The sequence below is a fragment of the Cucurbita maxima genome, unplaced genomic scaffold, assembly GCF_002738345.1.
Source record: "Cucurbita maxima cultivar Rimu unplaced genomic scaffold, Cmax_1.0 Cma_Scf00003, whole genome shotgun sequence".
NCBI lineage: Eukaryota > Viridiplantae > Streptophyta > Magnoliopsida > Cucurbitales > Cucurbitaceae > Cucurbita > Cucurbita maxima.
The window spans coordinates 1011696-1023722 of NW_019272019.1; the positions used below are offsets into that span (position 1 = coordinate 1011696).

The window sequence follows — 12027 nt, forward strand, 5'->3', positions numbered from 1 at the left end:
GGCTCCAGTGAAAGGAGTCGAGGTTCGATTAAGGGGAGACTGTTTGAGAGCTTCATAAACTTCAGAAGAGACTTATCATCATGTACTTTGTTCGAGAGTAGGACGGTTGAGATTGCTAAGATAAATGATATATTTATGAAAGTTTGAACTCGGTTCAACATTTTTATAATGACGAAAATAACCTTTGAAAAAAGGGAAAAATTGCCCTCACTTACCCGCAACCTTTTTGATTTGGTCAAAAATCACGCTCTTGATTTCCCCTATAAATGAGCTTTCGCTTCCCCCATTTCATTTCATTTCTGTATCCAATAAAAAATCTAAAAAAAAAGAAAAAGAAAAAAGAAAAGGGAATTAATTTTGGCCGCGTTTTATTAATTATTTATTCTGCAACGGCAGAGTTGTCAGAGGGGCGCCAGAAAACTGCGTCGTTTTGTCCACGTCGGACACAGGTCACCGGCAGTTCCCGGTGGCGGCAAACTCTCTCTCCTTACATTTGGAACTCCGATGCGTTAGTTTGGAATTGGATTAGAGAGAGAAATACGGACTAGGACCGGTCCCCTTCCCGCTTCCTCAGCTATAAATACCAGCTGTTGACAAAGTGTTTTTTTTTCTTTTCCCTTTTTCCTCTTGTTTTCCCCCCACCCCCCGTTCACTCTCCCCAACTTTCTTCCTTCTCCGGCGACCATTTCCCGGCCTAATCGCCGCTGCTCATTCTGATTTCTCCTCTTCCTCATTTCTGCTCTCTCAGGTACTCTCTCTCTCTCTGCCTCTCGTTATCTCTTTTGTTGATGTTTGTTGTGTCTGATCGTTTGTGGAGCTTCAGATCTGGTGATTTTGACGCTGGAGAATGGATGCCTACCTCTCTTGTTTGTTCTACCTCTGGAATTTTACTCTCTTGTTGTTACGTTTTTCTTTTAATTATTTCTTGAAATTGTTTTTTTCTTGCTCTCTTCTTTCTGGTTTCGAGTCTGTTTTTCCTGATCGTGTTCTTGATCTGCTATCTGCTTTTGTGTTTTTGTTCTGCTCTGTACAGGATCTTTTCTTCGACGTGTTTCGTTTTTTCTTCGCTTTTATTTTTAAGGTTGTTTTGCTCTGTGATTTATTTGTGATTTCTTATTTTGCTAGTTGGTTAGTTATTAATATCTGTGGTGATGGAGTGTATGCGTGTATGTACGTTTAAAATGCCTTTTTTTTTGGGTTAGTTTTACTCTTTCTCTTGCTGAAGAAAGGATTTGATATGCTGAGTATTCTGTAATATGATGGAGAATTTAAGTCTTAGCAAATCAACTTGCTAGTAATTAATGAGCATTTCTATATCTGTCCCACATTCCTTCAATGCTTGCGGACGTAATATGTTTGACTTTCCGTTTCCTTTTCTGAGTCATGGGTTCATTTCAATTTTTTTTTAAAATGTTAAAATCTTTGTGTATTTTTGCCTGTACAGCATAGAACGCCGGTTTTCCAATCAACTTTACGTTTCCGTTTTAAATTGAAAAACTGAGGGATTGTCGTTTGATTCTTTTAAATATTATTGTGCTCTGCAAACGCTTGTGGTTTAATGAATGACTAACTGTTTCTCTCTATGTAACTCTCTGTTCATAACACTCATATTTCTTGATTGAATCATTTAGAGGAAAAAGGAATGGATGGGATTGGACTTCGATATGTGGGCTCTCATTGCTCAATGTCTGAGATGGATGATCATGATTTTTCTCGATTTCACGATAAGCCTAAGCTCAATATTGAGAGGCAAAGATCATTTGATGAGAGGTCCCTCAGCGAGCTGTCCATCATCCTTGCTAAGGGAGGCTTGGACAACTTCGAGAGCTCCTATTCACCTGGTGGAAGGTCAGGATTTGATACCCCAGCTTCATCTACCAGAAACTCATTTGAGCCCCACCCAATGATCGCTGAAGCATGGGACGCTTTGCGGAGATCCTTGGTGCATTTTCGGGGCCAACCAGTTGGAACTCTTGCAGCTATTGATCATGCCTCAGAGGAAGTTTTGAATTATGATCAGGTTAATATCTTTGCATAATGATTTTGACATACTATTTGATACATGCTAGAGTCCCCACTCATGTGAATCTGGAGACTGCAGTGTTGTAGATTAACTATTAACAACTAATATATTCGATGTAAAATATTTTTATCTTCTGTCGAGAAAATTTAAATTAAAAGTAAGTGAACTTGTCAAGTAAGTAGTGGGCACCAAATGAGGCATTGAAAACTTAAGACTCAAAAGTTTGATTTTCTTTGATGTTTACAATTTATGGACAGAACGGTTATAGACAACCTGATGTAAGTTAGTCAAATCATAAAACTTCCTCTTGCACCATTTCTTACCGCAATTTGTTATGCATTTGATAAGAAATAGTTGTATACTAGTAACGGCTTTAACAAAAGTCTGAATTATGTATTGTGTATCGCTTTTCTCTCAGGTTTTTGTTCGGGATTTTGTACCAAGTGCTTTGGCTTTCCTGATGAATGGGGAACCTGAAATTGTTAAGAACTTCCTGTTAAAGACTCTGCAGCTTCAGGGATGGGAAAAAAGAATAGACAGATTCAAGCTTGGGGAAGGTGCAATGCCAGCTAGCTTTAAGGTTCTTCATGATCCTGTTAGAAAAACCGATACCATTGTTGCTGATTTTGGAGAGAGTGCGATAGGAAGAGTTGCTCCTGTTGATTCTGGATTCTGGTGGATCATTCTGCTCCGTGCTTATACAAAGTCAACTGGGGATCTAACTCTGGCTGAAACACCAGAGTGTCAGAAGGGAATGAGACTTATTTTAACTTTATGTCTGTCGGAGGGGTTCGATACATTCCCAACTCTACTTTGTGCTGATGGTTGCTCCATGATTGATAGAAGAATGGTAAAATCTCTTTATATCTTTTGCTTGTTATGAAGTTACTTGTAGCTGTTTTTCAATTCATATTACGTGATTATCTTTTGGTAATACTTTCAATTAAGATTTATTATGTGATGTCTTTCTATATAACTACTGAAAGTTTCTGAATAGAATGAAGTTCTTATAAGTCAATGGTATCAGTTAATATTTAATAGGCCTTTTATCAAAAAATAAAGAAAAAAAGAAAAAGAAAAAGAAAAAAGAAGTTAAAAAAGAACCATGTCCTTAAAATTTTATTCTGGGGTTTGGTATCTTTCTCTCTATGACGTCTTTTAATGATCTAACTGTTGCCTTCTTGGACTTGGTTTTGATTTACATTAAATAATTTTATTGTGTTGTGTTAGTGTTGTAGGATCCTGTTTGGTGGCTCTTATTGCATGGCTTCTGACATCGTAAAGTATTAACATTTTTAATTCCTAATGAACATAAGTGGTCCTGCAAAAATATTTTTCAGAACACTAGGCCTTTCTACTACTGAAGTTATACATTTGAAGAGCTAACTTCTTCCAGTGTCATCTTCCCTTCAGTGGACTCTAATTTGATGATGCCTATCATTATCATGAAGTATTTAAACTGTGATTCCATCCTTTTTCCTTCAACTTTACTCCTTTTCTAACTTAGAAGGTAGAAAAGAGATACTGAACAGTCTATTTAAATGTGTTGTTTGTATTTAAAATCGGGGGATTAGTTTAATCAGCTTTACGGAATTTAGTATTTCAAAACATTATTTCTAATCCAGCAAAAGCTGTACTATAATTAACATCTTTAATACTTCAGTCATGTAGACTTAAAATTTTCTACCATGAAGTGCTGCTTTGCAGCCTTCGTTAGTTTCTAAGGAGCAGATTTTGTACTTGATTATTGCAGTTTGATATAATTCTTAATCTTAAGTAACCCTAAATGCGTTGGTATGTTTTTTTTTTTTTTGAAAAAAATATTCAATCGCAATATGCATCTTTTTATGTTTTGGATTAGAAACAATAGTGTCCTTATTTGATGCATAGTTACAAAAGTAGTTACTTTTTTTGTAACTGATCCATAAATGATATTTTGACTAATTGGGGGCTTTCTTCTTGTGACTCCTTTTGCCCTGGAGTTGACCTTTCTCCCCTTCTTTTGTAAATTTCCTTGATTCATGATATTATCATGTTGCTGTTGAAAATGTTCTGATAAATAAAACAGAGAAGGGAAGAATAAAACATCCTCCTCAACAACCAATGAAAGTTTGGTTCACAACAGTTAGCTAGAATATCAATCTTTTTGCAACCTTCTCGTATTTTATTTTCAGATGTTAAAAGCAACAGATAAACTTTTCATAACTGCCTATCAGGACGCAGCTATGATGTTCAAATTTAAAGAACTTCTCATGATCTTTCTGAAAAACATTTACCTTATCTATATGTTTTAACTTGATAAATTTTCTCCAGGGTATATATGGTTATCCTATAGAAATTCAAGCCCTTTTCTTTATGGCCTTGAGATGTGCTCTGGCTATGCTAAAACATGATGCTGAAGGAAAAGAGTGCATAGAGCGTATTGTGAAGCGTCTGCATGCTTTAAGTTATCACATGAGGAGTTATTTCTGGCTTGATTTCCAGCAACTAAATGACATCTACCGTTATAAAACAGAAGAATATTCACATACAGCTGTAAATAAGTTTAATGTCATCCCTGATTCTATCCCAGATTGGGTGTTTGATTTTATGCCGACACGTGGCGGGTATTTTGTTGGTAACGTTAGTCCTGCAAGAATGGATTTCAGATGGTTTACTTTAGGTAATTGTGTTGCAATTCTATCATCTCTTGCCACCCCTGAGCAATCAATGGCTATTATGGATCTTATTGAAGCACGCTGGGAGGAGCTGGTTGGAGAAATGCCATTGAAAATATCATATCCTGCTATAGAAAGCCATGAGTGGCGAATTACTACTGGTTGTGATCCCAAGAATACCAGGTGGAGCTACCATAATGGTGGATCTTGGCCAGGTCTGTTCATTCATTCATTGCTCTCTCATGTTATAATAAAGTTTAGATTGTTATTTATCATTAATTTAGAAGAGTCTTCTAATAATAGCTTTAGGTATTCTTATCCTAAAAATGATAGCTTTTGGTATAAAAAGTAACCTGCTGCAGACACCGTTTACTTAAATTAGAACGGGCATCAGTGCCTTTCATGCACTTTGATTTGCTAGCCATTAATTTTATTGATGATATTGGCATTCTAAACCTCAAGAAGGCAGTATTAGGAACTGTCTTTTTCTTCCCTTCGAGGATTCAAGCCTTAAGCTTATCCACTATTAGATTTTAGCTTTTAGCTAGTATCTACCAGCTAGTAGTATAGGTGGAATCTTGGTTGGTAAAACAAAAAAAAGTATCAGACAAGTACTTTTTGAAAATTTAACAGGTTGGTAAGCAATCAAAATCACCTTTTGTAAATATATAGAGCATACTTTCTATTCTTTAAAATCAATTTTGCTCATGAAAATCATGTTTAGAAGTATAAAACCGAACACGTTTTGGAGTGATTTGAATCCTGAAGAAAGTGAGGGAACCTTGCTCAGACATGCACTTAGGTATGTTCTTCTAAAGTCTTTTGAGGCATGAAGCATGTGCTCTCGATGATACTTATGTTCTAAAAATCGTAGGGCTAATAGAAAAAAGAACATAAAGAGAATGAGCTCACTTGCTTTATCTTTTTTCCTTCAATCTTTTGGCACTGTCTGAATTAGCTCTCTATCAGTTTGAATCTGTTTTGAATGACTTTAAGCAAAAAGGTTTTTAAGTGTCATTCCCAGCAGACTCTTTTTTTTGTCTACCTATCAATTCTTCTCTCACTTAGTGTCTCTCTCTCTCTGCCTCCCCAAATCAACTCTCCTGTTCTCTACTCTCAGAATTTCGTTTCTCCCCTTTCTATCTCTCAGAACAAAACCTGTGTTTTCATGAACTGAAATAGTAACTACGAGAAATAGCTAGTGAAGAGTTTCACAACATGATGAACTTTTTTATCTTATATTTTTGTATTCTTTTTACACGAATGTCAATTTTTTTAGACCTGCTAGACGAGTTGATGCCGGCCACAGTCATTGTCTATGTTAACAAAGAACCGAAGCTTCTTTCTTTCCAGTTTCCATAAAACATTAATAAGATTTATTGGAAGAATTTAGTGTTATGAATACAGATTGGCATTCTCCAACATCATGCTTATCATGCTTATAATAAAGAATGTAACCCTCAAAACTATTACATTAGACCACACATTAAGTTAACCATGAGGATTCCTTGTGAAGTTAAGGTACCAACTGTGCTCCCAAATTTCCAGCATTATTTTCATTTCTTTGGTTATTGTCTGTTATTGCGTTTTTATTGAGGTGTAAAATATAATGAGCCGCCCCAATCCCCATCTTTCCTGTGAATGATGAAAGACTATCTCTGTTCTTTTAGTTATTTTTGGGGCTACAATACCCATATTATATAGTTAACCGAGAACTTTAATTGTAGTGTAGTCTAGCATCCAAAGGTTACCTTTATCTTACAGGCCTTTTGATAATCTTACACCTTTAGGGCACCAGGATCAAAACCATATTTTGATGTCAGGACATTATTTCGTTATCTTGAGTAGTTTCCTAGGCCAAGATTATCATCGATTAGAGATAAAGAAGTGCCATTTCAGTTGATAAAGAGACATTCATACTTCTCATTAGTTTATTTTCCTTTTTTAATTATTTATTGCCGAACTTTCATTTATGAAAGAAAAGTTGAACCTGATTAATGGATACCTATAACGAAAAGTTAAACCTAACCAACTCCCATATCTTATCACCAAATCTCTCAACTCCTCTAGTGATCCTGTTGTTATCTCCAGCCAAAAAGCCGACGCCCATAATGAAATAGAGGGTTTAGAAGCACCCCTTCGATCATAGAACAACACTAAAAATCTGAGAAATTTTCTCATTAGTCATCAATGCATTTCTTTATTCCTTTTCGAATCTAGAAACACTTCTCATCCGTAAATTGAAAAGTTACATTCCCAAATCTAGTACTCCTGCTAGGAGTCTACAAGAAAGCAATTTAATTAGTGTTAATCACATTAAGGAGTATCAAGTACGATCTCGAAAAGAGCTAGGATATATTATTGGAGTGTCAAGTTTAAGTCAAGATGTAGATATAGCTGGAGATGGATAACATTTTCCAAACTCCAGAATCTTTATTAGATTGTCTTGTAGGGAAATATCCTTGATCTTTGATGCATCTTCGAACTGTAGGATTGGAGGGCCGCAAGTATCTTTAAATTTTTTTGGACACTTGAGTAATTCTCCCTACCCTGAAAAGTTATATGCTACTTAAGCCGTGGTGTTGCCTTTGCTTGTATGCCATATAACATTACTTTCCAAATCTCTCAATCTTGCTTTCAAACCCCCTTTCAAAATCTCTCTGCCCCGTTTTTTAAAACTTTCTTCTCAAATCGAGGTCAGAGTTTGAGCATATGTTGGCTTAAATTGCTTAACTCACTTACTGCTGAGAAGTGAGTGTCGCACAATTGCAAAGTCCGCTGTCAAGAAAAGTGCGATTATAACAAGGGGTATCAAGTAGAAATTGGAAAGAATAGTAATGATTAGAATTTTTCTAGCATCTGAAGATGGCTTAGCTTCTCATTCTATATCTAGCACAAAATTATACAGATGGATATTTTCGTCACTCAATGTAGTCGAGTCGATTCATGAGACATGATAGGTTAGGATTATCATTTTCCATTACTGCATTGTGTCATGCAGTAAAAGATCACGTTCAGTTGTTAATGTCATATTTTACCTTGTTTTTATACTGATATCTTTCTCCGTGCTCTGAATGTAGTGCTACTATGGCTGCTAACAGCCGCTTGCATTAAAACCGGACGACCGCAGATTGCTAGAAGAGCCATCGAGCTTGCCGAGAGTCGTTTGCTGAAGGATAGTTGGCCTGAATACTATGATGGAAAGTTAGGAAGATACATAGGAAAACAAGCTAGGAAATACCAGACATGGTCGATAGCAGGATACTTGGTTGCAAAGATGATGTTGGAAGATCCATCACATTTGGGGATGATTTCACTTGAAGAGGACAGGCAAATGAAACCACTGATCAAGAGATCATCATCATGGACCTGCTGAAAACAGAGAGGCCAAAGGAAAAGAGGTAACAAAGTCGAAACTGGGCTTTTTGTTTTCCATTGTAACTTTATTCTTTTCACATTTTGGCTGTGTACAATAGAATCCCATCATCATCAATCTGCAGAGACTTTGGTCTTTTTTTGGGTCTTGAAAAAAAAGGTAGTGTCTCGAGTTTTTGACGCAAAATTCTGCAAATTTTCTTTGTTGAGATTTCCTCAGCCGATGAATGAAATGATTGATGGCTGCTTGGCTATGGGCGAGACACTTTTCATTTTTAATCTATGGACTTCTTGGAATTTTGCTGCCCATTGTTAAACTTCATTAATAAATGGCCATTCTATCTTGTCAACATATCCTCTTTCTTACATTTCTTTTTCTTATTTTTAAGTTTTTTTTTTTTTTGTTCGGGATGAGAATTCAAACCTGCAGCCCTTAGAAAAGGTTACTAATACTTTGACGGGTTGAGTTGGGTTGGGTTGAGACACTTTTCATAATCTACGGACTTCGTGTATTGCATTGCATAAATGTTTGTTCTATGGATGACTTCCTTTGATGTTGGTTGTGGCTTATTTGTTTGTGTTCCATGCTTAAACATTGTGTTTATTTACCATTTTCGTTAATTTAGGTATTTCATGTCATTATTTAAGAATGTTTGCATGTGTTTTTTTTATTAAGAAAATGAAGAACTAATTTAGCTATTCTAGTGTGATAAGTTGAATCATTGGATTGAAATCATCTTAGGGCATTTGTGATTTCGGGGTTTGCATATTCATAAAAGTTCTTGGATCCAATTGTCTATGATTTTCATATCAACTAGAGGTCGTTTGTGAACAGAAAACATTAAACGAAAATTGTAAATGAAAGCAATTAAGAAAAGGAGTAAATGAAAAGAACCGTAAAATTCTATTGACAAAGGCTTACTAGGTATGATTCTCAATATTGATTCCATGAACACCTTGTTTTGAACAATATTCAAGTCAGTCGATTCAATCTCTCTTTTATCGCAGATTGAATCTCAAAGTTTGAGTGATACCTTTTTGAAGAGTTAGCAAGATCTCGGGCTCTTGTATTTTCGGCGTACAAATAACTTCGAGTCCAAGAGCTTCAAAATCTTGAGTTTTTTTTTTTTTTTTTTTTTTTTTTCTTGAAAGTTTTTTATTGAATTCACCAAGTCGTTACCTATATCAACAAGGTATAACTTCTTTTTCGGTGACTCAATCATAAGAATTCCACGGTAAGCATGTTTTGCTTTGAGCAATTCTATGTTGGGTGAACTGAGAGTTTTCTTAGGTTTCAGTCACTCAATCATAAGAATTCCATGATAAACATGTTTTGCTTGAAGCAACTCTATGTTGGGTGAGTTGAGAGTTTTCTTAGAATGCACGTGAGTGAGGACAAAACATGTTAGTGTTGAAGGGTTACTTGTAGATACATGTATAGGTACATGTATATATGTTATGAGTATATAGTATATACATGCATTAATTCATATTTATTAGGTGTAGGGTTTTGATTTATACACGAATCATATTTAATTAGATGTATGGTTTTGATTTATACATGAATCATATTTAATTAGATGCATGGTTTTGATTTATACATGAATCATATGTAATTAGGTGCATGATTTTGATTTATACATGAATTATATTTAATTAGCTGCAAGATTTTTTTATCATGAATGATAGGGGGAATGTCCCAAGTTATCTAAAATGTAGAAAAACAATTTGGCATCATTTTTCTAGTAATATAAAGTTCTTTTCTTTGGAAAGTTCTACCAAATTTCTCTACTATCATTAACAATTGGTATCATAGTGATAGCGATCTTGGAGTAGCAAGAATGACAGCAGAGAGACAAATTGATAGCTTTGTTCAATTCGCTATCCCGAGATTTGATGGTCACTATGATCATTGGGCAATATTGATGGAAAATTTCCTTAGATCAAAGGAGTTCTTTGATATGGTGGAGACGGGTTATGAAGAGCTAAGTGAAGGCAAGATACTCTCAACTGTTCAACAGCTACGGTTGGCAGCATCAAAGTTGAAGGACCTGAAGATCAAGAACTACTTATTTCAGGAAATTGATCGGACTATCTTGAAAATGATGCTTCAGAAGAAGACGTCCAAAAAGATTTGAGACTCAATGAAGAGGAAGTACCAAGGCTCAACGAGAGTAAAACGTGCTCAACTTCTAGCAATTAGAAAAGACTTTGAAATTCTCCAAATGCAAAATGGAGAAACAGTAAATGATTACATTGACAAAGTTATGAGTCTTGCAAATAAAATGAGGATGCATGGTGATTTAATCACTAATGTTGTAGTTGTAGAAAACATTTTGCGATCTCTAACTCCAAAGTTTCGTTATATTGTATGTTATATTGAAGAAGCAAACAATGTAGAGGAGATGCAAATTGATGAACTCCAATGCTCTCTGCTAGTGCATGAGTAGAAAGTTAATTGCACGAGTGCAATCGAGGAGATGATAACCTTAAAGATATTCATACTAGGTGAAGCTTCAAGCTCAAGAGGTAGAAAGTGAGGAAGAAGCAAAGGTCGTGGAAGAGGTGATCGAGAAAGAAGTAGAGATGTTAGTAGGTAATCAGATCTAGTTAGAGGCAATGATGTCATCTTCTCTATTGCACTCGTGCGATCAAGCTTCTGCTCATGCATTGACAAGGAGCTTTGAAGTTCATCAATTTGTATCTCCTCGACATTATTTGCTTCTTCAATAGAATATGCAATATATCAAACTTTGGAGTTAGAGATCTCAAATATTTTCTGCAACGGCAACATCAGTGATTGAATCACCATGCATCCTCATTTTATTTGCAAAACTTATAACCTTGCCAATAAGATCATTCACTGCTTCTCCTTTTTGCATTTGAAGAATTTCAAAGTCTCTTCTAATTGCTTGAAGTTGAGCACACTTTACTCTCGTTAAGCCTTGGTACTTCCTCTTCATTGAGTCCCAAATCTCCTTGGACGTCTTTTTCTGAAGCATCGTTTCCAAGATAGTTCAATCAATGAACTGGAATGAGTAGCTCTTGATCTTCAGGTCCTTAAGTTTCGATGTTGCCAACCGTTGTTATTGAACAGTTGAGAGTACCTTGCCTTCACTTGGCTCTTCATAATCCGTCTCCACCATATCAAAGAACTCCTTTGATATGAGAAAAGTTTTCGTCAACATCACCCAGTGATCATAGTGATCATTAAATCTTGGGATAGTGGGTTGAAAAAAAAATTATAAACTTGTTTCTCTGATGTCATTCTTGCTGCTACAATATCGCTATGATATCGGTTGTTAGTGACAGTAGAGGAATTTAGTAGAACTTTTGGGTAGAAAATTTATATTACTAGAAAAAAGAGGCTAAATATATATATATATAGGTAATTTGGGACATTCCGAATACCAATCATGATCCAAAAACCATGCACCTAATTAAATATGATTCATATCTAAACCAAAACCATGTACCTAATTAAATATGAACTAATGAACCTCCATCTACATATGTATACTCATACATGTACCTAAAAGTAACCCTTTAATAGTTGGAAGGACTCGAGTTGGTCTATGAAGATAATCTTCACTCTTAAGCAGAAAATAAGTAACTTGATGATGTCACATAAGAGGTAGGAAATTTATGAATGAACTCTAGGCATAGGTTGCCACACTTTGTCTTCAAAATGCTCAAACTTTCAAAAGTTTGAACTTTTAAAAAGTTAAAAAAAATGTCCTTACTCTTAGTTTTAGAAGAAAATCGTTACTTTATTTAAAAAATACTTTCAATAATATTTTAAAAATGCCGAGTATTTTTTAAAATACCCTTAAACTTAAAAGTTTTATTAATATCCTTTCACTTTTTCGAAAGTTTAAAAAATATCCTTACTATTAGTACTATATTTAAAACATATACATAAAAATTTAAAAGACGACTTCAGGAGACTTAACACCTAAGGTTCGGGACTGA

The 12027-nt window shown here is 35.2% G+C and overlaps 1 protein-coding gene across 3 annotated transcripts; it reads left to right on the top strand.

Moving 5' to 3' along the window:
* Positions 1-357: 357 nt before the first annotated feature.
* Positions 358-9378, top strand: LOC111476457 (probable alkaline/neutral invertase D). Of its 3 annotated transcripts, none has more exons than XM_023120119.1 (5): positions 358-748; positions 1632-2020; positions 2442-2873; positions 4337-4895; positions 7761-8056. In XM_023120119.1, the coding sequence occupies exons 2-5, from the start codon at positions 1643-1645 to the stop codon at positions 8054-8056; spliced, it is 1665 nt and encodes a 554-aa protein (XP_022975887.1). In that variant the 5' UTR covers positions 358-748; positions 1632-1642. The 3 variants fall into 3 exon arrangements, with proteins under 3 accessions (XP_022975887.1, XP_022975888.1, XP_022975886.1); XM_023120120.1 differs by lacking the exon at positions 358-748 and adding an exon at positions 9064-9378 and having other exon boundaries at positions 1643-2020; positions 7761-8081; XM_023120118.1 differs by lacking the exon at positions 358-748 and having other exon boundaries at positions 1643-2020; positions 7761-8407.
* Positions 9379-12027: the final 2649 nt, after the last annotated feature.

Bases quoted from the DNA above. Each gene is read 5' to 3' on its own strand.
- LOC111476457 (XM_023120119.1), top strand. From the start codon at position 1,643: ATGGATGGGATTGGACTTCGATATGTGGGCTCTCATTGCTCAATGTCT. The intron at 2,874-4,336 runs GTAAAATCTCTT...AATTTTCTCCAG, and splicing joins CCATGATTGATAGAAGAATG to GGTATATATGGTTATCCTAT. The intron at 4,896-7,760 runs GTCTGTTCATTC...CTCTGAATGTAG, and splicing joins TAATGGTGGATCTTGGCCAG to TGCTACTATGGCTGCTAACA.